Source organism: Tetrao urogallus (assembly GCF_951394365.1).
Source record: "Tetrao urogallus genome assembly, chromosome: 9".
In the NCBI taxonomy this organism is placed as follows: domain Eukaryota; kingdom Metazoa; phylum Chordata; class Aves; order Galliformes; family Phasianidae; genus Tetrao; species Tetrao urogallus.
This window is the reverse complement of record NC_136822.1, coordinates 7151513-7178838: the sequence shown is the minus strand read 5'-3', so window position 1 is coordinate 7178838 and position 27326 is coordinate 7151513. Positions and strand designations below refer to the sequence as shown.

General features: G+C 49.0%; 1 protein-coding gene across 1 annotated transcript in view; it reads left to right on the top strand.

The window, feature by feature from the left end:
* Window positions 1-5156: 5156 nt before the first annotated feature.
* The window catches only part of EPHA4 (EPH receptor A4), a gene marked incomplete at both ends in the record, with an annotated part of 88747 nt that continues 66577 nt past the window's right edge, over window positions 5157-27326 (top strand). The window contains 3 exons of the mRNA XM_079539667.1: window positions 5157-5247; window positions 5797-5864; window positions 9632-10295. Of these exons, the coding sequence (XP_079395793.1) occupies window positions 5157-5247; window positions 5797-5864; window positions 9632-10295 (823 nt within the window). The remainder of the gene's footprint in view (window positions 5248-5796; window positions 5865-9631; window positions 10296-27326) is intronic.

Here is a 27326-nt window from a genome sequence, read left to right as displayed (position 1 = left end):
TCCCTGTGGTGCTCACATCCCAGAGAGCAGGCTTGGCAGCCGGCTGTGCGGGGGGCTGTACGAGGATATCTGCGTTTGTGACAAGAGCCAGCAGATAGGTATGAATGAAAAGCAAGGCGATGCAGTGGCAGCACTGCCAGCACAGCAAACTTCACCTTATTCTCTGAATGCTCCTCAGATCAGTGGCAGCACGGAGGAAAACAATAACCGTCACCTTTTTGACAGAAAATCAATCAAATGGTATTTTGGTTTTTTTTTTTCCTTTTCTCCCATTGTTCTTCTTGCAGGATTTCATTTCTATGTTTTTTTTTTTTTTTTTTTTTTTTTTGCTTTGTGTGAAATTAATCTAGAATGTGAAATATTTTGCAATAAAATCAATGCAGATACTGAGCTAAAGCAAATGCAAATATATGTACTCACTTTCCCCAGCTAGAGGTTCCTTAAAACGTGGCAAATCATTTCTTAGATAATAAACAGCCATTCTTTGCTGCCTGCAGCTTCTCTGTAGCAAGGACAGAGATGCTCAGGGAATGCATCAGACAGAGATAAGCCCAGCATTACTATTTTCAGATTGGCCCGTAGACAGCAGGTATAAAAGGTGCTTTCGTGCCTTACAGATGTTCCTGAATGAAGCTGGCCCCTTCTGCAGGAGCAGCGCGGCAGACAGTGGCTGCCTGCAGTTCTCTCTAAGCTGTTTTAAGGCAGGCATGGCAGGCACTCAGCTCCAGCCAACTTGTAAAGTTTTACTGTGACAGCGACTGAGAGTCTCCCAGGAAACCTGTGCAGAGCGGAGCACAGCTCTCCTCCTGGGGGCAGTCCCAGCCTCTGCCCTGTTTGGGGAGCACTGCAGTTACTCTTGCATTCACAGAAAAAATGCACAAATGCTTTCCACTTTTTTAGGAGAACAAAAAACAGGGTCTTGCATTTCGTTCTAGAGAAAACCAATCTGTCTGTATCGTGCTACTAAAAAATGGCATGCAGTAATAAAGAAGGAGGGGCTGGTTTTGTTCCTTAGCGTAAGCACAGAAACAATTTCCTTCTATATGTTTGCTAAAATTTTGTTCATTAGTCTGGGTGGAGTATCTCAGAGAGCATGGCTCACTCAGAGCTCATTTGGATTTACTCTCTTGGAAGTGCCAGAAATGTTCAGGGCTCCGTAGGGAACCTGTCCCTGGTACAGCTTGATTGGTACCATCATTGCATGAATAATCTCTGGAAAGATCACTGTCTCCAAACACAGAGCAACCATGAGTCAGAGCTCCGGCATGCTGTTCTTTAGGTTATTTTATCAAAAAAACAGGTTGGAGACTTTGCTTTATAATTAATTATCTGTGCATCCAAAGGCATTCCTGCAGAACGTTTATCAAGACAATAAATATAATCCTGTATCTTTTTAAATTTACTTTTTTTTTTTTTTTTTTTTTTTTTTTTTAGTAATACCTGCAGTAATTAATGGCAGGAAAGCCGAAATTCTTGCAGGAAAACAAATCCAAAGCATTTATATTGATTTAGGATTGGTTCTATTCCACACGAAGGGCCCAGTTCCACCTCTTCAGGTTTCCTAGCTAAATTCCTACAAAAATTCACTCAACTTCATCTTAGACCAGGCCAGAGTCTAGCTGAGAAGTCCCAAACTGCGACCTTATTCTTGAAAGAGGAAAGCTACATCTGTTGAACTCGATCTTTTCCCCACTGCAGACAGAGATGGGTGTGTGCTTCTAAAGAAATCTGGATGTAGTTTGCCATTCCCCGCGCTTAGATTTCAGCCTCACCCTTCGCGTTCAACCAAGGCTCCTCCGAAACGGCCACAATCAGCTTTCCCTGCCACTTCTGGCACGGGCTGCCGCTCTCGCTGCGATTCCTGCTGGGCGGCGCAGCCCTCCCAGCTCCCTGGCTGCACCCTCTGCCCGCCGGCCGTGCCCCCCGCGGCCCCACGGCCCATCCCACCCAGCTCGGCGGCTGGAGGCTGATCTCTGCTGCTTGCTGCTGCAAATGCCAGCGATGCTCAAAAGCCTTTTGTAGTCATTCAGGTATCTGTTAACCTCCGCGGCTCTCAATAACCTTTCGGTGCAATGTACGCACGCACATTCCGCTCCGAGTTGCCAAGCATCTGTGCTCGCAGCTCGCAGTGCAAACAACCTGCGGGGCTGCACAGCTATGCACGGCGTTCTCGGTCACGCTCCGACTTGGGACAGCTGCAGCTTGCTGCCTGCCTCCGGCCTGCCTGCAGGACAGCACAGCGAGCCCAGCCCTGCGCTGCCGAGGTGGGTGCTCGGCTCTGCTGCATCGGGCCTGTTGTTGGGTGATGGGCTGCAGCACCGGGCTTGGCACTGGCTGCATTTCTTCCTTTTGTTCTTCATTGTGTCTGAGTTGCTTTTCACATTTTACAGTTTGCCAGTGCCCTTCTGTGCTCACTGATGGTGGGCAGCACGAACTGTATCACAAACACTCCTGCATGGTCAGTGCTTTTGGTGACAGGATTTCTGTTTGGGGACCTGATAGTGGCATACTGCAAATGTTAGGGATTGCACTGTACAGAGCAGTCACAGCTGTGGCTTCACTTGGCACTGACATCCCATAACATCTCACTGACGCTCACCCAGCCCTCCTCAGTGGCATTGGTTGGGGAAGGGAAGAGTCCCGCACGGCTGTCCCTGTGCTGCCAAGACCTGGCTTGTGCCCAGTCAGAAGAAGCACACCGTCAGGCTTCTGCCGTTAGCAAAAAGGCTGCAGTAAATAGGCAACTGTTGTGATGATGGTCACGGTTAAGAGAAGGAAGTGTCAATACGTTCCAGTGCCTAAAGCTCACTTGTTTCGCAGAGTGGATTTGCAAATGAGCTACAGGTCTGATCCCTTTCTTATTGAGGTCAACAGCAAAGCTCCCTGTGATCCAGCTGGAATAGAACTGCTGGGATGCCGTGATGCTCTCTCTCCTCACTGGGATCCTGCAGCTTTTTGTGCTCTGGCAGCAGCTTCAGCTAATGGCAGCTCAGCCTAGGGAACCGCATCCTGCTCGGACCCAGGAGCAGCTGCTGCTCGCACATAGCTTGCAAGAGGTTTGGTCAGGGGACTGATGGGCAGATGTGCTATGCCCACAGCTCCGCCAAAGGTCTCTGAGCCTGGAGGGGATGGTGGGCAGCACAGTGCTGGTATTGGCTGTGCCACCGCGGTGTGTGCCAGGCCTGCAGGGCTGGGCTGTGGGCACACAGCTGCCTGGGGCTGCTGTGCCCTCTGTGCAGGGGCTGGTCGGGTGCAAGCTGTGTGGGAGAGAGGTAAATGGCTCACATTTTTGTGGGAAAAAGCTTTTCAGAGGATCCGGGTGCATTTTCCCCTGCAGGCTGTGGAATTGCATACTAAAGGAGGATCTGTGCTTCCTCCCCCCGCTGCTTCTTTTTCCTCCTGTTTTTTCCCCACCTCAGCGTGGTGCTGGGCCCCAGGAGGCCTGCAAGCACACAGAGCTTCCTACCAAGGCTGTCACTTGACTGACAGCAAAAAGCTTCCGAGAGATGGACGAGCGTGAGTAGGTGGGCAGAGGGAGAAAGGGGAGAAAGGCACAGTGTGCAGCAGCCCCACATCCTGCTGGGGCAGGAAGGCACCAGGCTGTGCATTCACAGCTAGGCAGGGTGCAGAGCAGCTCCTTGTGCAGAGCTGTGTGATACTCCAGAGCCCTGCTAGCAACACTGCTTGCTGTGGGACCGTGCTCTGAGCACACAGCACCTGTCAGGGGGATGCTGTGTGGGTACCACAGTGTTCACCAGCGCTTCAAAACGAACAGAAAACAAATGGTGAATGCAAGGGGGACCAGCGATCTTTCTGTGATCAGTTGCTCCACTGCTGCCAAGCACGGCCAGGGCTGGATCCCAGTTTGTGCTGTGTGCTGTGGGCAGGGTCAGCCCAAGTGCTGCTGCAGCTGGTGTGGCCATGTGGGCTGTATGTGCTGAGGTGACCCTGAGTGAGGAAGCAGCAATTGCTTTGGCACGGCTTCTTTCACACATTTCTAACAGCCAAAGTGCAGTGGATTTGGTTCAACTGGGACCATTTCTGTTGTTATATTTACAAGGCTGTTTTGTATTGTCTATGTTTATTTTATCTGAAAAAATCTCTAAATTAAAGTGGCATCAATATACTTGGAATATTTTAGAGGTTTCAAAGCATGTCGTAATTGATGACAACTGACATTTCTGTCATCGCAATAGAAACGACCCAGTCTTTTGCAACCCCACACCATTTACCCTAACATGAAGGTGGGAGGCTCACATCATTGGAACCGAGCCCTGCCTCCTTTGGGGTGTAATAATAACGGAACAATTCCTTCTCTTCCTCTTAATTAAGCCGAGAATTCGCATCGATAATTAAAGTCAGGAAGCGCAGAGTTTAACAATGGCACGACCGTGCTGCTTCCAGCCCCCCGCCCCGACAGGCGCTCCAAACTTTCGCCGTGTGCGGGCCCAGAGGCCGGCGTCGCTCCCCGCTCCTCCGGTTCCGCTCGGAGCTGCCCCGTAACGGGCGCTCGTGGGGAGGGGGAGGCCGAGCCCCGGCCGGGAGGAGCCGAATTGGTAGCGGCGAGTTTGAGAGCTATGCTACGGGCGGGCAGAGAGCGCGCTGCCGGAGCTCGCCCACATTAAAGCAGTGAGAGGTACTTTTCTGAGGCGGAAACGCGATGGCAGCAACGGTACCGCAGCGGGTGCGGGGGCTGCTCGACCCCAGGCGCGCGGCGCTCCGGCGCGGGGCAGCGGGGCCGCAGAGGCGCTCGGTGCGGCCGCCAGGTGGCGCTGTTGCCCAGCGGTGGGGCGGCGCGGGCGCTGCGGGGCCGCTCTCTGCCCGGTGCCCGCAGTTCCCGGGCGCCGCGCGGTACCGGGAGGGGGCGGGTTCTCCTCGCGACTTTTTGCGATTTCTTTACTCAGTTATTTGTTTGTCCGTCCGCGCGTTCTTCCTTCCTCCTTCGTTTTCCCCGCTCGCGGGCTCCTCGGGCCGCACCGCTCCCGGCCCCGCCGCCCGCTTTGGCCACCGCACAGAGGGGCGGAGCGGGGCGGGGCCGGCGGCGCGGGGCGGGCGGCGATTGGCGGCGGCTCGGCGGCTCGGCCCGCCCCTTGGCAATGCCTATGCCCGCGCGCCCATGCGGGCGTTATTCCACTGGGATGGCGCGGCCGGGCGGCATGGCCGGGGTCCCCGTCGGCGCGCTCCTCCCGCTCCTCGTCGGCGTCTGCGGGGCCGTCACCGGCTCCCGCGTGTACCCCGCCAACGAAGGTGAGGCGCGGCCGCCCCGCGGGAAAGTTCGGTGCCGGCGCCGCTCCCTCCGCCCCACGGGCCGCGCGCTCCCGGGCGCTGCCGCGGGCCGGGGCCGGACAGGTGCGCGGGGCGGAGCGCGAGTGCCGCAGCCCCCGCGCCTTTCGCCCCTCTCACCCCTCTCACCCGGGCCGGGGCCGCCGCCGCCGCCGCCGTCTCGCGCGGCTCTCCCCGGAGCGGCGGCGGGCGGGTGCCCGGGGAGCGGACGCGGCGCGGGACGGGGCGGGAGCGGGAGCAAGACAGCCCTTGGGCGCCGGGGTCCCGGCAGCGCTCCGCCGAGCGTCCGAGGCGCCGCTCGTTCACCGTCCGGAGCTCCGCTCGCTCCCCCTGCCGCCCCGCGCCGCCCGAGCGGCTCCAGCGAGCGGCCCTGCCCCGCGCCGCGTTACTTCCCTGGGCGCCCCGCTCCGAGCCCCGCGTGGAGCTGCCCGGGACTCGCGCGCTGAGCGCTCGCCCCTGCGCGGTGTTCCCGAGTGCGGCCGGAGCGTAACGCGCTGTTTTGCCTCTCCGCAGTGACCCTGCTGGACTCCCGCTCGGTGCAGGGAGAGCTGGGCTGGATCGCGAGCCCGCTGGAAGGAGGGGTAAGTCCGCCGCTATCGGATCGCGAGGGCAAAGGGGGCGATTAGTGCGTTTCGGAGTGCCCTAATGGCGCGATTACCGCTGATTGCGGCGGGGAGGTCGGGTTTCGGCCCGGGCTCGCGGAGTGAATTACTCTTTGTTGGGGAAACTCTATACTCCCTTCGGATGGCTCTGTCATGGAAGAGGTAAAAACCAAAAGGGCAGAAAAGAGGTTTCGGAATTAAGGGATCGGTTCAGGCACGGGCTTAGGTGCCTATTTGAAGGTGAAATACCAACGAGAAACGCGATCCGGCGGCTGAACCGGCGGTCCTGGCTGTAATTACTGCGTCTGGGGGCTGGCTCCGCCGGGCCGCGCTGCGCTCTGGCGCTGCCGCTCGCGGGTACGACGCGGGTCGGGGCTGCCGTCGGGTTGGCGCGGTGCGTTGGGCTCCCGCTGGGTACCTGCAGCGCGCAACCTGTGCCGCCCGGGTCTTTTGGTGCGCTTTTCACAAAGAGGTGATTGTAAGACAGAGTCGCTCCGATTCCCTGCGGTGCGGTGACAGCAGAAGCCTCACTTGGAGGCGGCCGGGGCTCCGCGCGGCGCTGCGGAGGGGCTGCGGGCAGGAGGGCAGGGTGCCCGCAGTGCGAGCCGCTGCTGCGGTCCGTGGGGCGCGGGGCGATGCGGCTGGAGCTGGCGGGGTCACCGCGGTGTGCGGTTACAAGGGGCTTTCTTCCTGAAAGAGAGCAGCTTAAGAAAAATGCAGGCAACGCACACTAATCGTTAATAACGATAATAAAATAATTAAAAAAAGCCCACCTCTCAAATCCTTTCAATATGAGATGACTAAAGCAGCTTAGTTACTTTTCTTTGAGCACCCTAAGTCAAACTGGGTGAAAAACAAGTGCTGAAAGATCCAGACCCAAACACAACAGAGTGCTGGGGTCTTTGGGAACCTACGGGTTTAGTTCTGTGTGTGTGTTCCTGCCTGTAATTAGAAGAGAGCTAAGGAAACAGCAGCGGGTGGAAGGAATCTGAGGTTGTGCTGGTTGGCGGCGTATTATGCATAAGCTCTGAATAGCCATAGCATGGGAGAAAGGGGGATTGATTGGCTCCTCCATTGTTGTTCTGCCTGAACTTGACTACAGCCCGGCTGGGGCTGAGCCTGGCACACTGAGCTCCGGAGCACGGTGCTGAGCGGCAGCCCTGCAGGCTGCGCTGCGGTGCCCACTGGTTGCAGCCCTCAGCCTGCACAGCTGCCAGGAGCAGCTCTGCCTTGGGGAGGGCTGTGGGGCTGCAACCCAGGACGGGCAGCTGTGTGAGCAGGGTCTGTCCTGCAGCTCTGCAAGGGGAACCTGCGCTGTGGATGAAAGTAGGACCCAATGTATAAGTTTCAATAAGTCAGTGATGAATTGATGACCGGGGAGAGCTTTGTTACTATTAACTGTTGAATTCTCCCTTTCCCCTCATGTCTTCCCTGAAAGCTCCATGCAAGCTGGAGAAGGAAGCGCGCGCTCTCCTTGTGGACGTGACTGGTTTCACTAAACCTACATACGTGTGTTCTATTTTTAAGCCAGTAGTGAAAAATTTAAGAGTACATGGTCTGCTCTGAGAGACAGTGCTTGCAAAGCGTTTATTTTAGCTTCGTGTGCTGCAGATTTATTTCAGGCAGCAGCAGTGAACTCTCTCCTTTATCTTCCTGGGAAGACCCTGTCCTTCAGCACCAGTTTATCTGTGTGCACCTTCTCTATTCCAGGAGATGTTCCTCTGCACCCCTGCCAGTTCCTGAGGTGTGAGGGCTGCGTGAGTAAGACGGGTTAGAGATAAACGCTGCCATTTAGCAACGCCTGGCTGTAATCAAATGTATAGTAGCCCTGGAGGAATTAATGAATTGCAGTATAAACGTCATTAATGATTTTCTCTTGCGTTTCACAGTCGAAAAGCAGGTTTTGTGCCCAGAATGTTTTACTTTGCATCATTAAACCGTGAGAAGAGTTGAATTATGAAAGTTAACTTTTTGCTTTCAAGCTGAAATTAAGCCTTCGCCCACGTACTTGGAGTTACAAACCATTTACAGTGGCTGGAAGTCTTGGGGCTCTGGTCGCTTTCAGCTCTGGCGGGGAGATGTGCTTGCATTTGGTTTGTGTGTCCATGAAGTAAGAAACGTTTGCTGCGTGCTGGGAGGCAGGGCTGTGCTGAGGTCCTGAGCAAGGCTCGCTGAGTGTGGCTGCAGCCTCAGCAGGCTCTGCGTGGAGCCCTGTGCAGCATCCTCCTTTGTATGAGCGTGCTAAAGGAAATCCCGTCCGCGAGTATTGCTTCCCTCTGCTGCTTCCTTTCTCTTCTACCACACACGGATAGGTAGCATAGACGGGTCGTAAGCAGAATAGAAACTGATGGATCATAAAGACAATGTTGCAACAGTAAACTAGCTCTGTGGCAGCTGTAAATTAAATAACTGTCTTCTCACTAACACTGTGTTACACTTTACATTGATAGATGGCTTTTTAAGATTTATTTTTTCCTTTTTCTGTGAAAAGTCATGGCATGCTGAGTATTGATTTCCCCCCGCCCCGTCCCTGCTTCCATTTTAATTTGCAGTTATAGCTGGGCAGCAAATAAAATATTATTTGCTCTGCTCCTAGTGACTCATGGTGCTAACTGCTGTCTTTCTATAAATGGATTCAGCTAAGCTGGAATCTCTTTAAGTAAAAATCACTCTCATATGAGCAGTCCTTGTGAGCAGAGTGCAGGATCTTATACTAGAAGGCCCTTAACATTAAGAAGGCTTTTGTTTATCGGAGCCATGGCTTCAGAACAGCACTTCTGGGAAGTCTCTCTAAAGTTTCTGATGGATTTTTTTTTTTTCTTTTCTAAGGATGATTTTTATATGCTTTTTTGTATATCCTCCAAACTCAAGCAGGCATTATCTAATACATGCTGCCTTTTGTTGTTGCTGTTGTTGTTCTGTGAAGAAGGATTTCTCTTAAACCAAAGCACTGTGGGGATTTTACTAGAAGTATCTTGCCAAGGCCCCTCTTCTTCCCACTCCAGGAAAGCACTGTGGTGAACTTTCTGTATCGCAATCTCTAGAACATTGTGGGGTTGGTTGGTTTGTTTGTTTCCAAAGCTCTTGCTTATGTTTTCTTTCTCTTTAAGTTCCTCATCCAGAAATGGTTTAGGGCAAGATCTCTTCTTTGCATGTCTTCCTTGGATTGCAGGTATCGGTGCTTCATAATTATGTTGCTTGTTGGTTGGGCACTTCTGAAGGAGGTGCCTGAACTTGATTGAAGAGTGGAAGAGTTCTAAAATGTGGTGCCAGCCCAGCGTGGTGGTTGGAAGCTCTCAGAAATAACCAGGGCTGGTTTAGCAGTTTAAGAGCCGTGGTGGTGATGCCAGAAATGTGGGTGTTACTCCATCTCTGTCACGTGATTTTGCTGCCTGCTGCTCGTGTACAAAGAGGGGTTCACATTTGCTGCAGAGGAAACACCAAGGCTGGTGTTGTGCTACCGGTCTGTGAAGTGCTGCATGTGCCCTGATCCAAGTTGGGTCCTGGGGGCTGAGCTGTTCAGTCTTACCTGGTTTGGAGCCTGCTTCTCTTCAGTGGGCTTCTCGTTGAATGTCCAAGTAGTTGAGGTCTGGCCTTGGCGTGATAGATGTGTTTATTTATTTGCTTTCCTTCAGCAGAAAAAAATGCCATCTCCCTGTTAGTTGTGGAAGGGCAGGTTAATTTTACTGTGAATGTCTGTTGCTTCTTTTGAATACTGACGCATTTCTGCTCTTTCTTCTTGACAGTGGGAGGAAGTAAGCATAATGGATGAGAAAAACACTCCGATCCGCACCTACCAGGTCTGCAATGTGATGGAGCCCAGTCAGAATAATTGGTTACGAACTGATTGGATTCCCCGTGAGGGGGCTCAGAGGGTATATATTGAAATCAAGTTCACACTGAGAGACTGCAACAGCCTGCCAGGTGTCATGGGAACTTGCAAAGAGACTTTCAACCTCTATTACTATGAATCAAACAATGACAAGGAGCGTTTTATTCGAGAGAGCCAGTTTGCCAAGATTGACACCATTGCTGCTGATGAGAGCTTCACCCAGGTGGACATTGGCGACAGGATCATGAAGCTGAATACAGAGGTGCGGGACGTGGGACCTCTCAGCAAGAAAGGGTTTTACTTGGCTTTCCAGGACGTCGGTGCCTGCATTGCTTTGGTGTCTGTTCGTGTCTTCTATAAGAAGTGCCCCCTGACAGTTCGAAACCTGGCACAGTTTCCAGACACCATTACTGGGGCTGATACATCCTCTCTGGTGGAGGTTCGTGGCTCCTGTGTCAACAACTCGGAAGAGAAAGACGTGCCAAAAATGTACTGCGGGGCAGATGGTGAATGGCTGGTACCCATTGGCAACTGTCTGTGCAATGCTGGCTATGAAGAACGCAATGGTGAATGCCAAGGTAAGATGAGCCATATTGTACTTTTCATTAGGGCTTAGTTGAATACATAATTGGATTGGAGATGAGAGTAAATGGAGTAAAGCCAGTAATTAGCAGCCCCTGTGGGATGCAATGGGACAGAGGGGTTTAATGAAGGAGTCCAACAGCTCCAGGTGGCAAGGCTAAGAATTATGTAATGCAAAACAAATGATACTGCCATAATAGGCAGAAGGCAAAATGCGTTTTGCAGCAGGCACCTAAATTTGCATTGGTCTGCAACAGCCACCAAAATGTGTGTGACTGCAAAGCAGTGCAGCTGAGCTGCCATCATTTAAAGTGACAATTCTTTTAAGTTTCCCTTGGATAAGGCAGTGGGGTAAGAACCAGTCAGGAGGAGGAAAGGAGGGGAAAAAAAAGAACAGCAGCAGTTTTAGCTGCATTATTTTCCCCCTTTGAGAAGGGGAAGTCTTTGGTGTTTAACTTGTTGCAAATTTTTAGTGCTAAATAACCTTTTGATATTTGACACTGCTGCCTTTGTTCAATATTTTCATTTCTCAGAGGGTTTCCATTGTCAGCTTAATAATGGAGGTGCTAGGATACTCTTAGAAATGCTGAAAGTCTGCTCCCCCCCCCAATCCTATGTACTGCTGAATTAGGGATTAAAGTTTATATAAAAGACAAATTGTCCTAAAAGGGGGGGAAAAACACCCTCAAAAACCTATGTTCTCTTCATCTCTCCTTTCTGGAAAAAGTAGTAGAAGGTTAAGGAAGGAGAGAAGAGTTTATAAATAAAAAATCTTTGGCCTCAGCTTCTAAACTCTTGCTTGTATAAGCGTAAACGAAGATGAAATTTGAAATGCTTTTGCACAGTTCGGTGGCCTGAATTCTGCCAGGTGCTGAATTGAAGGTGCTGCGTGTGTTAGTGGATTTGTACCCAGGTTTTTGGAAAAGGTGGTTTGGAGCTAAATGTCTTGGCTTCACGTCCCATTGATGCATTTTTCAGCAGGTCCTTATTTAGTGGGGACTGAGAACAAGCTAGCAAAGCAAGCATCTGACTGCCTTTGTGCTGAACTCCTGTGAGAACGTTGTCTTTTGAACGGCCTACTTGATTTCTTTTAAATCATAATTTGCACATGAAGCTCATTACTGCATACTGAAATTAAGCTTTGGCAGGAAAGAAGTTCTGAGTGCAAACCTCTGCCTTCATTTGTGGAGTTTTTGCTAGATGGAAAAAATCTTAAGTGCCTGTTGGCAACAAAATTACCATGGGCTGTAGTGAGCTTTGGGAAATGAACAGCATCAGGAAGGGGCATCCTGTTTGGGGTAAAGGACTGCCTTTGGAGTTCTGTGAGACAGAAGCTCAAAAACCTGCATACAATTGAAGATGCAAACCTGCAGATGTGGCACTGAGGGGGCGCTGCTTAGGAGAGCCACGGGAGGCTGAGGAGGTGTTGCTGTCTTCAGATAGATCGGTGACTTCTAGGCAAAGCATCTTGACACATTAACAGTCTGGGCTGTGAGAGGAGGAAGCGAATGGAGGGAAAAGCATCCTGGTTTATTGCATGGAAATGACTGTGCCTTCTTCTGAAGGCCTGCTGGGTCAGCCCTGGGTCACACCGATTGACACACATCTCACGCTGTTCCTCGCCAGCGGCCCGGACGTGGTATGAGCTCGTCGTGTAACGAGTTCTGCCTTCTGCAAGGGAAGGTGTTCAGGTTTTGCTGGTGGGCGGTGGTGGGAGTGGGCTGTTTTTCTCTTTTTCTGTCGTTGGACTGGACCTTGGGGCTGAATGTGCATGGGCAGGTACCTGCTGGGCTCAGGAAACCGGGCAGCCTGTCTGTGCGGCTGGAGGAGGGCCAGGCTGCATCACGTTTGCAGCTGAGAAGGAAACTTTCTGTGTTCCTGGGTTTGCCAGAGTCAGGCTGGCCCGTGCCAGTTCTTCTCGGAGGACTTGAGCCAGCAAGTAATTGGAAAGTGCTAAACCCATTTCATCAGTGGTTACTTGTGGTTTCCTCTTTCAGCGTTTGCCGTTCCCCAGCCAGAACGGTTCACCAGGAAGCTCCTCTGGTTGCCGGAGCCCCGCAGAGCCGAGGCGCGCTGCCGCCTGTGCTGCCTGACGCCGCGGCTGTGGCACGCAGCCGGCCCCTGTCCTGCCCTCTGCCACCACGCAGCTGGGCTGGGTCTCACTTGGCCGGACACTGGGCGGGGGGCGTGAAATGAGGAGCATTCCTGTGGGTTTGGAGCAAGGACGGGGGGAGGAAGGGGAATGTGAGCTTGTGAAAGACGATAAAAGGATGCCAGGCTGGGCCTGGAGCTGGTGAGAGGGTTCCACCCCAATTGTTTTTCAATGGGCTGGCTATGGCAGGACAAATACAAGGGGAGGTCAGAGGTTGTCCGTTTCCTCATCCATCTTCCCCTGTGATCCTTGGGTCAGAGTTAGGATTGATTAAGACTTTAGATGTTTGACAAAAGCTTGCTGGGCAGAAGAGGCTCAGGGCAGCAGAGCGGGGCCCGCACTTGTTGCAGAGCCACGGGAGACGTCGGTGCTCCCAGACCCGCATCCCCCACACGGCCCCTGAGAGCTGCCTGGGCTTCAAGTTCATTCAGCCCTCTGGGTTTTAAACAAGAGATATTTCCTTGAGCTGCGTTTAGTTAATATCTGCTCTGTGTAGGAGAAGCACAATGGGAAGATGCTTCCCTGCTAAAGCGCCTCCCGTAGCTGATGTTAATGACACTCTGACCTTGACCAGGATGTATGGAAAAAATGGCGTGTGTTGTACGGAGGTGTTTGGAAATGATTGCACAAAGCCTGTCCTTCAGTCAAACAACTGCTGTTTTTTTCTGCTGACTTTGATAAATCGCCTCGCTGAACTTCCAAGGGTTCGTACGGAATATGAATATAGGGAAAATGTGTATAGAATATATACATGCACACGGATAAACACACAAAAGCCCAGAGCAGGGACAGAAGAGAGCCGAGTGTTTAATTCCTGCTTATTTCGCTTCAGAGGTGCCTTGGGAGTACTTCCTCAGCACTGTCTTGTTCACTGGAAATACAAGATGAGCGCTGATTGATTTCTGACGGCTGATGTGTGCTGTGAACTCTAACTTGCTGTGGATCTTTAGTTGTACAGATCTTCCCAGAACTTCTCATGCAAATGGCTGTCCTTCAGGAGAGCACAAATGTGGAATATTGTTGATGGAATTTGAAGCTGTCCCAACTCGTGACGCATCTCGCGGCTGAGGTGCTTCAGGGCAACGTTGAGACATAATTTTGAGATTTGCTTGTACGCGTCATTGTTATGCAGATGGTTTTGTTACACAATTAATATATTGTGGTTTGCGTTTAGTTCTGATTTCCTTATGATAAAACACATCCTTTAAACTCAGATTGGAGGAAGGGGGAAACAAGCAGGAAGGGAGAGAAGGCAGATTAAAGAAGCCATAGACTGTAGCCATCTGTGATGGTTTTGATGCTGTGAAATTACAAATCTCAATTTTAGACCTGCCATTTAATATAAATATGTGAGACAGTTGAGATTTTTACTGTGATATTGTAAAGGTTATGAGAGCCAACAGCTTTGTCTTCATCTACGCTTGCTTTTTTGAGTTGTGGATCGGCCAATTTGGCAGAAAATCCAGTGTCATTTAAATATGGCTAGCTCCCGTTTTCCTATCACTGCTGTTTTTAGAATTTTCCTTCTGACTTTGATAAAAGCATCCCTAAGAAGCAATAATTTGAACGATAAGATTCTTTTTATCTCAGAGGCTTTGAAGAGTGACTGTGATCATTGAGAGCAGCAGTTTGGTTTATATCAGAAGATTACAGTTTAATTATATATTTTTTCTGTGATAAGATTTTTGGATGGTGGGTTCTGTCAGGGCGGGGAAGTGAAATAATTTGTGTGTGCTTTCCCGTTTCAGTCAGTTGAGTTGTTGTTTTTTTTGTCAGAACAACAGCGATGAACACGTTTCGCTTTAAAGGAGCTGAGAAGAGGGGAAGCTACCAGGAGAGGCATGGCAGCTGTACCCAAACACAGCCTGTCTGAGCCAAACTTAGCTGGTGCTTCTCTGTTTAAAAGCTGATTTGGTTATGCTGTGTTCTGAGGGAGCTCAAAAGATCTTCCAAAGGTTGCTCCCAGGTTTTTTTATTTTTTATTTTTTGTACCAAGTGGGATATTTTAAGATCCTCCATTTACATGTTGTGCAGACTCTGTAATGCTTTCTTTCCCAGGAAGTCAAGCCACAACTGTTATCAAGCAACTCTGCCTTTATGTATTCCTTGGGGAAGGGCTCATACCACTTCTTTCCAAAGTGCTGCCAGAATTTCAGCTGCTACATGGCAGAGCAGAATCTGTCCCTTATTCTGTGTGCTTTGGAGAAGAGGCAGCTCGATAGGGTATGGTCCTCTCAGTTGAAGAGAGATGAGCTGTTGTAGTGTGAATTCCACGGCAGTTCTAGGCAGTCTGTGAGGTGTGTACACCCTGGTTGTTGTTGTTTTGTTTTTAAATAAAATAAGGTAAACAAAAACTTTCCAGACAACCTGTCTTGTGTGTGATGACTCCAGGATTTAGATCTTGGCTGTGGAGGGGTTATTATCTGCCTAATAACATGCTCCGCTGAGCTTGGTCTTTATTGCACTTGAGAAGTGATTAAAGAAATGCTCAGCAGTGCGCTTCAGTCTTCGGAGGCTGCATCAGAAAGCCCCCCAAACTTGTGAGATGAGGATCTTATCTGGTTTCATTGCATTATGCCGCATCCTTTTGATATGTTGTGAGGAGCAGGTGAGGTCACCCACTTTTGTGAATCAGAGACAATTAGCACTCCCATGACTAAATGGACATTCATTTTATGAATATTCAGAGCCTGTTTCACCTCCCTGGGAAGCAAACATGTTGGTTCCCTTCTCTTTCCTCTCCTGGAGACTGAGGAAGCTCTCCCTGTGAATGGGGATTGGCAGCTGTCGTATGACTTGTCTTTTGCATGCAAGCAAACTTCTCATTTCCATCTCTTGTATACACCCTCATGCAAAGTAGCACACCCATTTCACAAAGGAGATAAGAGCTTCCTTTGGAAATGCCAGCCAAAATCTCCTTCTGTTTATGCAGGGCTCAAAGATTTGGATTTTATGCAAATGATTCTGTTTTGATTTAAATTCTTTGTTTAAGAGAGAGTGTAATATTTGCGCTGTGTGCTCCTTGTGTCCTGGGTCTCCCTTTGGCTGTGTCTGGCTGTCTCTTTCCCAGTCCCGCAGCGCTCTCACTTGCTTCCAGCTGGTGCAGGAAAGCTCCAAGCTCTGGAGCACAGCGTTCCTTGCAGAAGCAGCTGCCAGAGGTGCTGGCAGGATGGTGTCCTGCCTGCTGGGGCTGCAAGCTCCGGGCTGTGATCCTCTCAGGGTATTCACCAGTGACCTCAGAGCCCTGCTCTAGCTCCAGCTCAACTGGGGTAACGGGCAAAGTCAGGCAGTGGGATCCCTTCTGACCTGTAAGCATATGCACACACGTGTCCCCTAAAGCCTCACACTGTGCAGTGTTAGCAGAGCATGGAGCTGAGGTGTGCCACAGCCCCAGTGCAGTGCCCTTGGCACGGCCAGCTCGGCTGCTGGGTGCCCCAGCCCGTGGCTGCAGCCTGGAGCAGAGGGGCCGTGGCGGCTGGTAGCACTTGGGTAAACATGCACAAATGAAACTGTGGTCTGTATTTACCGAAAGAAAACTGTCTGTGAGAAAAGTTCTGCTCTCCTAAGCCTTGTGATTACACAAGGGCCCGTATTTGGTTTTATTTTTGGTTTTAGTGGCTTTCTGTTCTTTTTAACTTTTCTTTATTTCAACTTTACTTAAAATTGCCTTTGGCTTGAAATAAAGCTGAGGCTCATTAAGTGCTCCCAAAACACGGGCTTGTTCAGAACAGATTTGTTGAAAGGTTTATTGATATAAGCTAGAACACATGCTGCATGAACGTACCGTATTTCTTTAAAGTACCATTTTTCATTTTGTGTCTTTATAAATCAGTGGTATGAAACTGGGACCCTGATTGTGTTGGGGCTACATCCTATAACAAACAAAGGGGAGAAATGAGATTGTGGGGGTTTTCATTTATTTCCTTCTTTTTTCTTCTTGCTTCTTTCTTTTTCTGGATGCCCAATTAGTGTTTAACTTGAAGGTAATTTCACAGGGGTAGTAAAGTGCGCAGTGTGAAACCTTGTGGCATAATTAAACGGAGGAAAGGCTCTTTAAAACAACAAAGGAACGTGCAAAAACTTTGGTTTTGCCCTAATAGTCACCCAGAAAGAGAGACCATGCTGTTTAAAGTACAATATGGATGGGCCATTAAGGCTTTAAAAAAAAAAAAGCCATACTGTGCAGTTGCTGTTTTCTTTAGTTCCAGGAGTTGTGGGTACCTAGAGAAAAGCCAGCTCCCAGGTCTGCCTGTTTGTGCTTTTGTTTTTGGGGGTGGGTTCCAATCTCAGTGGGTTTGTGGAGCTGCAGTCGGTGCTGCAGGGCTGCTGTAGCAGCAGAGGTGTGCTGAGGATGTGCTGCAGGAGCTGTGCTGTGGGCAGGCTGGCGCTGCTGGGCAGGGTGATGGCAGGAAGGCCGTGTCCCAGAGGCACGCAGGGTGTCTGTGGCAAAGTGGGCCAGAGGAAAGCTTGTCTGGCTCTGCCTGGTGTCCCAGCCACAAGACAGCTTTTTTTTTTTCTCCTCTCTTCCCTCCCCCTTACTCATCAAAAGGAATTGGTCACCTTCTAATCAGCTACCAGTCTTGCATGCTGGAACTCCTGAAGATGCCGTTTAAATCAGGCAATCGATAACTATCGTTTCTCCTTGTGCATGTGGATACTTTGTACAGCCACAGTTCAAAGCTGCAGTACAGTGTCTTAATTACTCAGATAATCCTGTTTGCTTGTATTTTTAAACTATGAAGCGCTGGGTAATTATTCAATTCTTAATAGAAGGCAAATGGCAATGTAAACAATAATTAGGATGTTAGACTAATGCGCTTCAAAGCAAATTGGATTTTTTTTCATACCGTTCAGCATGAAGTCCCATAAAGCTAACAATTTAGTGGCGAGGAAACAAGATCCATTTTGTTCATATTTTATGGCATTATCTCTCCATGCCTGGTTCCTGTGAGCAGCAGTTGATCTGCCGTGACGTGGCCCTGTGTTGGGCTGTGCTCCCACGGTTCCAGCAGGTTCATGGCCCCTGCAGGCCACGGCTTGGTGTCATGGCCTTCCTCTGCCTCTGGTCCAGATCCGCTTTGACCTTCTTAGGTTTTGGAGGCTGGACTGCATGCTGTGGTAGAGCTGCAAGGTTGCATCTCCTGCTTGGAGAGCTCTCCTGGTCTTCACAGCTCCTCTCCAGTTGTGCAATAAGCATAACACAAGCCATGAGCTCTCAATTGATTTCTTTGCTGTCTGTAAATCTCATGGATATAGCATACATGGGAACTTCCCCAGACAATGAAATCCTGTCATCGTATCTGTTCTTTAAGTTGCATGCAGCCTGTGGTCCAAGCTGATGGGTTGGCAGAGGTATCCACCATGCCGTGTGGCTCTCCTGTGCACTGCAGGCAGGCGAGCCATGGCCAGGGCTTTGTCTGGCTGCACCCCCTCAGCACTGAATGGACTGAGCAGCCAGCTTTATTTTCTCTATTATCAGCATTAAGAAAGGCCAAAATATTCTCCAGCACTGATGCTGAATTACAGGAATTGAATTACAGAAACTTAATTTTCAGTAGACTTCATTTTTATTCTGAGAAGGGGTAAGAGAGGGTAAGCAGTGGAGCACTTGAAGAGGTTTTGGTGTTGTTTTCTGATACTAGTGCAGGCTATCTCTGTATTAAAATGTGCACTTAAAGGGTGTGGATTTTTTTTATTTTAAATCCCAGGGGCCTCTTGCCAGGCCACATTGTAATGGCATTAATTAACGAGTCTGCGTTTCCATACATAAAACACCTCTGTCTGGGGAGAGGAGGAGCACTGTCAGCCAGGGCTTCTGTGAACTTGGAGCTTGAATTCATTTGTTTTTGGGCTTAAATGTTTCTGTAGTTGAAAAAGAGGTGCCTGCTTTGAAAACAGTTCCCCTTTGAAGTCCCCGGGCTGGCAGTGCCTGGGGCAGCTGGCAGGCATGGTACCATGTGAGAAGCACGGATCAATACCTTCCCTGCCCTGCTCCCCGGTGTGCAGTGCTGCCCCAACCGGTTTTGGGAGCTATTGCTCGCGGGGCGCATCCAGCTGGGATGGCGTGGTCCTGGGCCTGGTCTCTTTCAAGGAAGGCCCTTGGAAAATGGGTTCTGGGAACTGATGGCTTTGGAAAGAGTTTGCTTTTTTTTCCTTCTTCTTCTTCTTACAACTCCTGTAATTATGGAGTGGATTAGAGGGAAGGCGAGGAGATCAGTAGGAGGGCACAAGTTGCCTGAACTTCTCTTCAGATGTTGGAGTACTGCATGTTGTTGAACTGCTCCAATCTGTGTAGAAGATTTCTTTGGGCTTTTTCAAGAGACAAGTAAACAGAAATTAAGAAGCATGTGTGTGGGCAGTCCCTACTGCTTCACAGAGATGCTCGGGGGCAGTAGCTGCTGGATAATTATAGCAGGAGGTGCTTAGATACAGCCGTGTTTGCTGACAAGCTGAAGAAGATGGTTCTGGCTTCCCCCAGCCTGCTGTGTGCACCTTCAGTCCCGTGCTGGTACCTGCCAGGAGCTGTGGGCTGCCGCCCTGCCCGTGGCTTTCTGCTCAATAAGCCCCTGTGCTCTGATGAAGCACTCATGAAGTCTGTGCCAGGAGTAGCAGTGCCAATCAAAGACTCCTGCATCTAATGATGTTCAGGCAGTGCAAGCACTTCAGCTGTCACCTGAGCCATTCTGAAGTGGAGACAGTTCCTCGGGAGGCTTCCTGTGGTCTTGTGCACCTGAGCTGCTGGGAGATTAGCTCAGCTCTGTTGCTGTTTCTTCTTAGTGGCTTTGGTATTTCCATTTTGCACACCTGCCAACATCCTCCTAATCTCTGAAGTACTGAAACACAGCTATTAGGTTGGCACATTTTGTCCACTCGTAATTAGTTCTTGGATTTCCTCATTTATTTTTGTGGTGATCAGAAGTGTCCAGGGTAGAGCTAATAAGAAGCTGAAATCAAGACCAGGTCCCTTTACACGCTCCACCTGCTCATTAATCAAGGACTCTGCAGTTAATGAGTACTTTCCAGGTAATATTTAATCTCAGAGTAGCAATAGTTACACTTAATGCAAAAGAACTTCTTTTTCTGTTTGTTACTGAAGTTGTTCCCATGGCACGCTGGCAGCCTTGTTGCGTGCTGATCCCAGATACTCGCTCCTGTCATGCTGACCTATGTTTGGAAGAGTCCTGAAGGGCCATGACAACAGTGTTGGTTCCAGTGCTTTAGGCTGCACACAACTTAGTGCTGGGTGGATATGTGTATGCACAGATGTGGCTGATGAAGTACGTTGTTCAGTAACGCTTTGGTTTGAAGGCCGGTCTAGGTAAGGGGAGAGTTGAGAGGAGTCAACAAAGATGTGAAGGCTGTGTGTGTCATTGAAGTGCACCATTAATCACCTGTGAGAATATTTCCGTTCTTTTGGCTGAATCTACCCATATGCAGATGCTTAATCCATTTAATTGATTCACCTTAAAAATTCTCAGTGCCTCATTTGAAGACAAGCGCTTGGTATTCAGTTTTAATGCACCCAAAATTAATGTATCCAGTGACCTTGAATTCCACACACCTAATAGCTTGGGAAAGAGAGCTCAAAGGGTTTGGAGCACTGTGAAAGCACCCATTTGGAGCTTTAAGGTAGGTGAAGCACTTTGATTTGTGAGAGACAGTAGAATAAAATTCTGTGTGCAGAGCTGGGGCAGAGGCAGGCAGACAGTTGAGCAGAGCCACAGCACTGCCAAGGAGAGCTGCCAGCCCTGGGGCAGGAGGCAGTGCCTGCTGGGAACAGCGAGCTGCGAGGGCCCTGGTGGAGGCTGAATGGAGCGGGTGCACCTAAGGGCTGATCCAGCACTGCAGGGCTGCGACCACCTTGTCCTAGCGGCGTGCCCTTGTCCTAGCAGGAGCGGAGCAATCCCAGGAGAGTGTGGCCTTATGGAGTATCCTGTCTCCTTCCTGCAAGGCTGCACTGAACGGTGACTGGAAAGGGCTGGTCTTTTGTGTTCAGGGTGGGCTGTAACTGGTGTACAGAAGTGTGAGAAAGAAGGTCTCCTCTCTGTCTTTCATCCCATTTTGAGTCTGGTTTGTTCTTCCATGTGAATGGAGATGCTCTGTAGCTGGAACCTGCACTGAGCTTTTAGCAGCTGCCTGCTCGCTGTGGGCATGATTGTGAGAAGGAGCTCGGAGCTTTGCCCACCATGTTGCTTTACTTCTTCAAAGGTCACTATTAAGTCCTTTCTTGTGGTTGTGCGTTTAGCTAGCCTTCTGCAGGGATCATGGTAATGTGACCTCTCCATACACCTGTATTAAAGTTTGAGTTAAAAATGCACTGTGGCAGAGCAAAGGACAGGCATTTTTCCGTGGGATTGTTGAGCTCTTTGCGAATGCCAAATGGCTTCAGTTAACTCTTGTGCAAACATTGCCTTTTATTTGACTTTGTAGTTTGCCCTTTGAAATACAAACATATTTGTGTCAATCAGCAAGTTTCCCTTCCGGACTTCTGGTTGACCCTGCACAAAGAAATGTGACTGTGCAATTATTAAAGGTGAGGCATTCGTTTTAACAAATGCTGAGTAATTGCCATTCAGTTGTCTCTGTGCCTCTGTATAAATGATGGCAAACTGCCCTTCAGTCAGCTGAGTAACAAGGAAGATAGGTGTTTGGAAGGAATAGCTCTTCAGAAATTTGCAATGTATTGTAAGCATTGTCTCACAGCAACTTGTGGGTAGGGCACGAAGAAACCTACCTGCTTCAGCTTAGATTGCAAGAGCCTTATTTGGGCTTTTAAAAGCAATTAGATCAGATATTATAGCTCTGTCTCCCGGACAGAGTTATTGGGGAGTGTTGGAGTACAACAAAGAGCAGCATTTGCCCATTATAAAACAATCTGGAGTATGTGTATGTGATACTTGGCAACTTACCTAGTGTTCCTTACCATCAAAAAGACCAAAGACTTGCTATTCTCCTGCACCATAGCATTGGCAATAATTGGAACAAGGCTTTTAATGTTTCCCAGCAGTTTTTCCACGATGTGTAAGCATGGAGCTGGCAGGTGCCCCTGCCCTGATGGATTCCTGACTGGGAAGTAGTTGTCATCTGCAGCATGGGAGGCATGGATGAGTTGTGTGAAAGAAACACTCGGAAAATCAGACCTCACAGCTGTGTTTGGAGAACGTCCCCTGTTCTCTTCAGTTGTGTGGGGTTTTTCTTGTTTCTTTTTCTTTTTTTTTTTTTTTTTGGAAGCTCTTTGGAGAAACAAAAGCCTGGTATAAAACTAAATTCAAAATGTACAACGTGTGGAGTTACTGTGAGGATGGTGCAGCACTGCTCTGACCTGTCTTTTCTTTCTGTATTAGCTCATAATTCCTGCATCCTTCATCCAGCGTGCGTATAATTTCTTGAAGGAAATTGTTTAATGCCTGAATTCAGCAGACATGAATCTTGCAAGTACACCTTTGATAATAGATAAATATGTGTGATAAGGGGAGATGAATCTTCTTCAAGGGAGTGCTTTTCCTTTTTGCTCCTCAGAAACTTTTTTCAGAAGATAGTGGGTTCTGATTTTCCTGCTCGTATCACCTGGCATGATTTTGGCTTTACTCCAGAAGGAAATACTTGAAATGCTAGGCGGTGTCTTTAACTAGACCAGATCTTGATTCCTGGATACACAGGCCAAAAGGGCACGAGGGCTGTGTTAGCACTTACTGCTCTGCTGTCTTCAAGGAGTTTGAATTTTGGACTTGCTTAGAGTTGAAGAGATCTTGAAATGCCTCACTTCTTAAAGCAGAGGTGTGTGCAAGTTTGTTGTATAGATGGAGCTGGTAATGGGCAGGAAATAGTGGGCTTAAGTAGCAAAAAGAGCGGATTAAGTGAGATCTGAGGGGAAAAAGAAAAAACACAGTCATGGAGATCTGTAGTGCCAGTGCAGATTGCCCTGGGACATGGAATGATCAGTGTACTGGGGGGGTTTCAGAACAAGCTAATGGAACTTCTGGTAGCATGGTTTGGGTACAGGCTATCCTCCTGTGGCACAGGGGAATAGACTAGCCACAGTGTGCACCTGCCTTTTGCACTGAATGCTCTTGCACAGTTGCTATGGGATCCCTCCACCTGTATCTTTATGTAGCTGCGACGCAGCCCTTTGAGGTCTGACCTAGAAATACAGACCTGATCTCAATCTCTCGCAGCTCCTTTTCCTCAAGAGAAGCAGTTTCAGTCTGAGCAGGACTTGGCTCTGGAGTTCTGTCCCTGCATTTCAGTGTCCCAGCTCCCTGGGCAGGTGGCTCCCACTGACTGGAGCCAGAGTGGGCAGCGTGGAGGTGCTGATGCCTCTGCCACCTTGTTGAGATGCAGTGCTGTGTGCCTTGCTCTGTTAGTCTGTGCTGTGTTTGGACCTAATTTTGCATTCCCTCCCCTGCAGCTCAGGTATTTGGCAAATTTCTCAGCTTGTTGAAAGATGGCCTCCTGCTTGCAGATGGCAACTTTTTCTGTGCACCCAGGTTGGTCCTGATGTGCAGCATGTGCTTGCTTACAAGCTGGACGAACAGTATCTGCTAAGGAGGCATTGGCTGCTCGCATTGGCATTTTCATGTCCATGTGTTGGGATGTGGAGAAGGGACATGAAGATTGTTTACGAGGTCAGAGCTATAGCAAGCCTTGCACCTCCTTTGAGTTACGATATCATTACCTGAGCCGTGGGAACCAAGAAATAAAACCTCTTACTGTGAAATATGAGGAGAGCTTATGACTTTGAAGTATAGTGAGGAAGAAAAATGTACACTATATGTCCTAGTGCTTTTTTTTTTCTGTTGCTGTGGGGTTGATTTTGTTTACTGGTTACACACAGAGAATAGATATGGCATTTGTTGAGGGCATTTTTGCTAGAGAAATACCCCTCTTACTAGTCCATTTCCTTTTGGATCATGCCAGGAAAAATGTTCCTTTCAAAAATGAATAAATTATTCAAGCTTACTTAAATAAACATTGCATTATTTCTCTACCTAGTGCCTGTATTTATGCAAGTCCAGTTCCTTTTTTTTTTTTTATTATACTACATTCTCCTTCTTGTCCTTGGACAGTATTTCTGCCCTGCTGTAAAGGGCGTTACTATGTTTGACCAGATGAGTGGTTGCATTAAATTGTTGTTTGAATGGAACATACAGCACTGAAGCAATATTGATTAAGTTGATCATTCACAAACAAGCTCTAGCTGCTCTTGTCTGTTCTTGTCCTGAAAGCCACTAGCAGTTTTTTAGCAACTGAAAGCAGTTGATATCTGCATGCCCTATAGTTAGGGATCTCACAAAACCTATTTTGGCAGTTGTAATGTCATCCTTTGTAAGTACTTGTCTCATAAGTCAGTTTTGTGAAATTAGATAACGCTATTGCAAGGTTAGGTATCTGCAGATGTGGAAAGAGTTTAAAAGTCATCGATAACAGAAAAACATGTAGGTGTAAAAACTGGAATGAACGTGGGATAGCAGGACAGAAAGACGCATTGCAGGCAGGAGGAGATGTAGCAAAGATTGTCCCAGGAGAAACTGGGAGAAAACTGCCGTGGCAAAAAGCAGTAAACCAGCATTTGTCAAAGTTAACAGTTCAGTTAATAGTTCAGTTTCTTCAGAAAATGGATTTTGTGGTCTTGTTGGCTACTGTTATGTCAATAACTTGCATCAAAACTTCCTCAAGTCAGAACATCTGTTGCTGCCAATGGAAAGACTCCACTTGACTTTAATGTGCTTTGGACCAGTCCCAAAATGCAAATAGTTTTTCTCTCATCCTTTGAAGTCTTTAACATTTCATGGGCTCCCTTATGTTATTGGTAATTTGCACCAGAGGTATTTTGCATGCAAATGAAAGTTTGGCGGTAGCAACAACTGCATTTGTGAATATGCATGGAAGCACGCACACACGGATATCGGTAAAGCAAGTTCTGCTTTTCAGCATATGAAGCTAAGAGTTTCTTTGTCATAGTGGGCTGCTCACAGTGACTAGAGCTGTAATGTAATGTATTGACAAATACATATAAAAGCCTGCATAAAGCTGCCAAAATACTTTTTGATAAACCTGTATAGAGCCAATGGACCTTTTTTGTAACTTGTGCATGCTAATGCATGTTCTCTATGTGAAAGTGGCACTTGTTGCTAACTTGCTACAGTCATACATCTAAACACTGTAATTGAACTTGAATTCACTATGGATTTATTTATTTACCAGATAGAGTAACTTCAGTCTGCAGTGCTGATTTTGTTTGGTAGCGTGAACTCAGGAGCTCAGTGCGGAGCCACAGGCGCTATTCTTTGCAATGAGTGAGTTCTAGCAAGGTCTTAGGTTTTCATAAACTAAAAGTGACAGATTGTAGTGATTTTAATATGAGCATTTTTAGGTGTCTTAGCTGATACAGACTCGTCTAGAGCTGGAACAGACTGAATGTGTTCTTTTGCAGTACTCCTCAGCCACATATGCCTCAGTGCTTGGACTGCGTTGCTGCTGGGCTGTGCTCATGGGGACTGCTGGCCTGGGGCAGCAGGAGGGGAGAGGGGAAAGTAATCTGCTTTTCTAATTGCCTGAAGACATCCTCTGAAGAGACATGGAACGTCAGCTACACAGAGTGATGCAGGAAGCCATTGCGTGTCAGGGGAACTCCGTGTACAACTTGAAACGCCTTTCGGACCCGAGGCTGTTCTGTGGAGCTGTTGCTGGGAACCTGGTTGTGACGAGGAGGTGGCAGCAGGAAGACAGCTGGGGTCAGCAGCAGCAGTGACCTGAGAAGTGATGGGAGCCCATGGCAGGGCTGTAGGGTGGGGTGAGCGCCAGGAGAGAGCGGCTGGGAGCTCCCACCTGCTTGTGGTTGGGTCTGCTCGTGTCTGTGAAAAAGGGATGCATGAACAGTGGAAAACTGAAAGGAGATTGTTGTAAACCAGTGTGATTGCTCAACCCCGAAAAAACACCAAAATAACTTCCTGTTGTCAGCGGAAGGCCTTTAAAGAAAAGAGATGTCTTTCTGGTTCTCTGCATTTATTTTGCAATGACCTAAGAAAATTTCATGTTGAGAAGGGAAGGCAAGGTGTGGTAAATACATTGGGGGGCAATGTTGCCGGACATGTATGTAGCTGCTGACTGCTGGGAACCTCGTGCAGCACAGCCACCAGCTACATAAATGGCAGACTGAATACTTGAACTGTTATGGATAGGCTGGTTTGGTCCAAAAATCTTGGAAGGAAGAGGAGGGTGTGGGGCCCCGGGCCAGGTGCCGGTGGAGGCAGGTGTGGCAGGAGTGCAGGCCCTGTGTCAGCCGCCAGGCCGTCCCGTGCCTGCAGCTCTGCCACGCTGCAGGGCAGCACCTGCAGCTCCCAGCTCCAAGGCTGCTGCCACTGCCCTCAGCAGGATTTCTGCTCTGATGAGGCAGCACCGGTGAGTACACATCAGGAGGAGCCCGAGGCCGGCTCCTTTAATCCCTGAAGCCTGGGGCTTCTTGAGCAGCCCCTGATTGCGGCACGGCTGTGCTTCCTCCTCAGCCTGGCTCCGCTTCGCCAGCTCGAGGCACAGCCCCAGGGAGGGTGTGGAGGAGCAAAGGAGAGACTGCGGCCTCCGCCCTGCCGGCTGCTCCCTTCAGACCCAGCTCTGGAGGCTTTCTGATTCATGTCCTGCACCATTTGCCTGAACATCCTGCCTGCCTTCTCTGAAGGCGAGTGGCATCCCAGATTGCCGTGCAGCGCAGCTATAATATCATGAGTTCAGGACTACCTCTGATAGGGGCTGCGTGAGCGATGAGCAATGGCTGCTTTATTTGTGGCACAGCTTTGGCAGCAGGCACTGAAAGAGCAGCACCTAGCTGATTTTTGAACTCTCATCACCTGGAGTTAAAAGCTGATCTCAAACAGTCAGTGACGTCTGGCAGGTAAACAAGATGGCTGAATCTCAGCACATCAGATTGCCTTGTGGTTCTGGGGCACTGCTCAAACCATACTGTGATAACTGAGGGTGCCTGAAACTCATCCTGTGAACACCCTGCTGTTTTCCTGACTCTCAGGGAGTTACCAGAGGCCCAGTGGTGCAGTGCCAGCCAGGGCCTTTCCAAAAAAACCCAAAACCCTAAGTGTGGGGTACTGCCCTGTTAGTACATGCAGTGTTACCTTAAGGCTGTCTCTTGTGGGGGCCGAAGTTGTCTTTGTAAGGAAATGATACAGAGATGGCTTTAAACATGCACAGCGTTCTTACCGATGACTTTAAACACTGAAAAAGCCTTCCTTGTTGTGGGGGAGGCTGACAGTGCTTCACTGTAGTCAGACTTGCAACATGTTTGAAATTTCAAGTCCAGAAGTAGAATTATTTTTCAAGCCTGAGTTACATACAGCGAGTTGTAAGTAGTGTCACTTGGCAAATGCAGAAAGGGGGTCAGAGGAGGGATGGCTGTCCTCCCTAGAAATGAGGCTGGATTGAATGCAGAAACAGGCAGTTCACACAGTGTTCTGTCCCTTCTGGGCTTGTTTTCTCATTGTTGGTTTTGGTTTTTTTTTTTTAATTTTATTTTTAAACACACTGGAGAATATTTAGGCTATCATCCCAGGATTTTTTTTCCCACTGCCTGGAAGAATGTGTGTTGATGCTTAAATGAGAGTGACAGTGCCCACTTAATTGTGTTCAGACAGATTTTGGCAGTGCAGCACCTCCTGCACAGACTTTGCAGCACGTTTCCTGCAGCTGGCCCCCAACCTGCACAGAGACTTGAGCCCAGCCACCCTCAGCACAGTGCATTGCTCAGATCTCATTTCATGTTTGTCTTCTCTGCACACAGCCCTTGGGTCTGATTCTCCCGTCTTCTAGCTTTTACATCAGCGAAACACCATTAATTATGAGAATTTCAAGTTGCTGCTTAAATTTATGT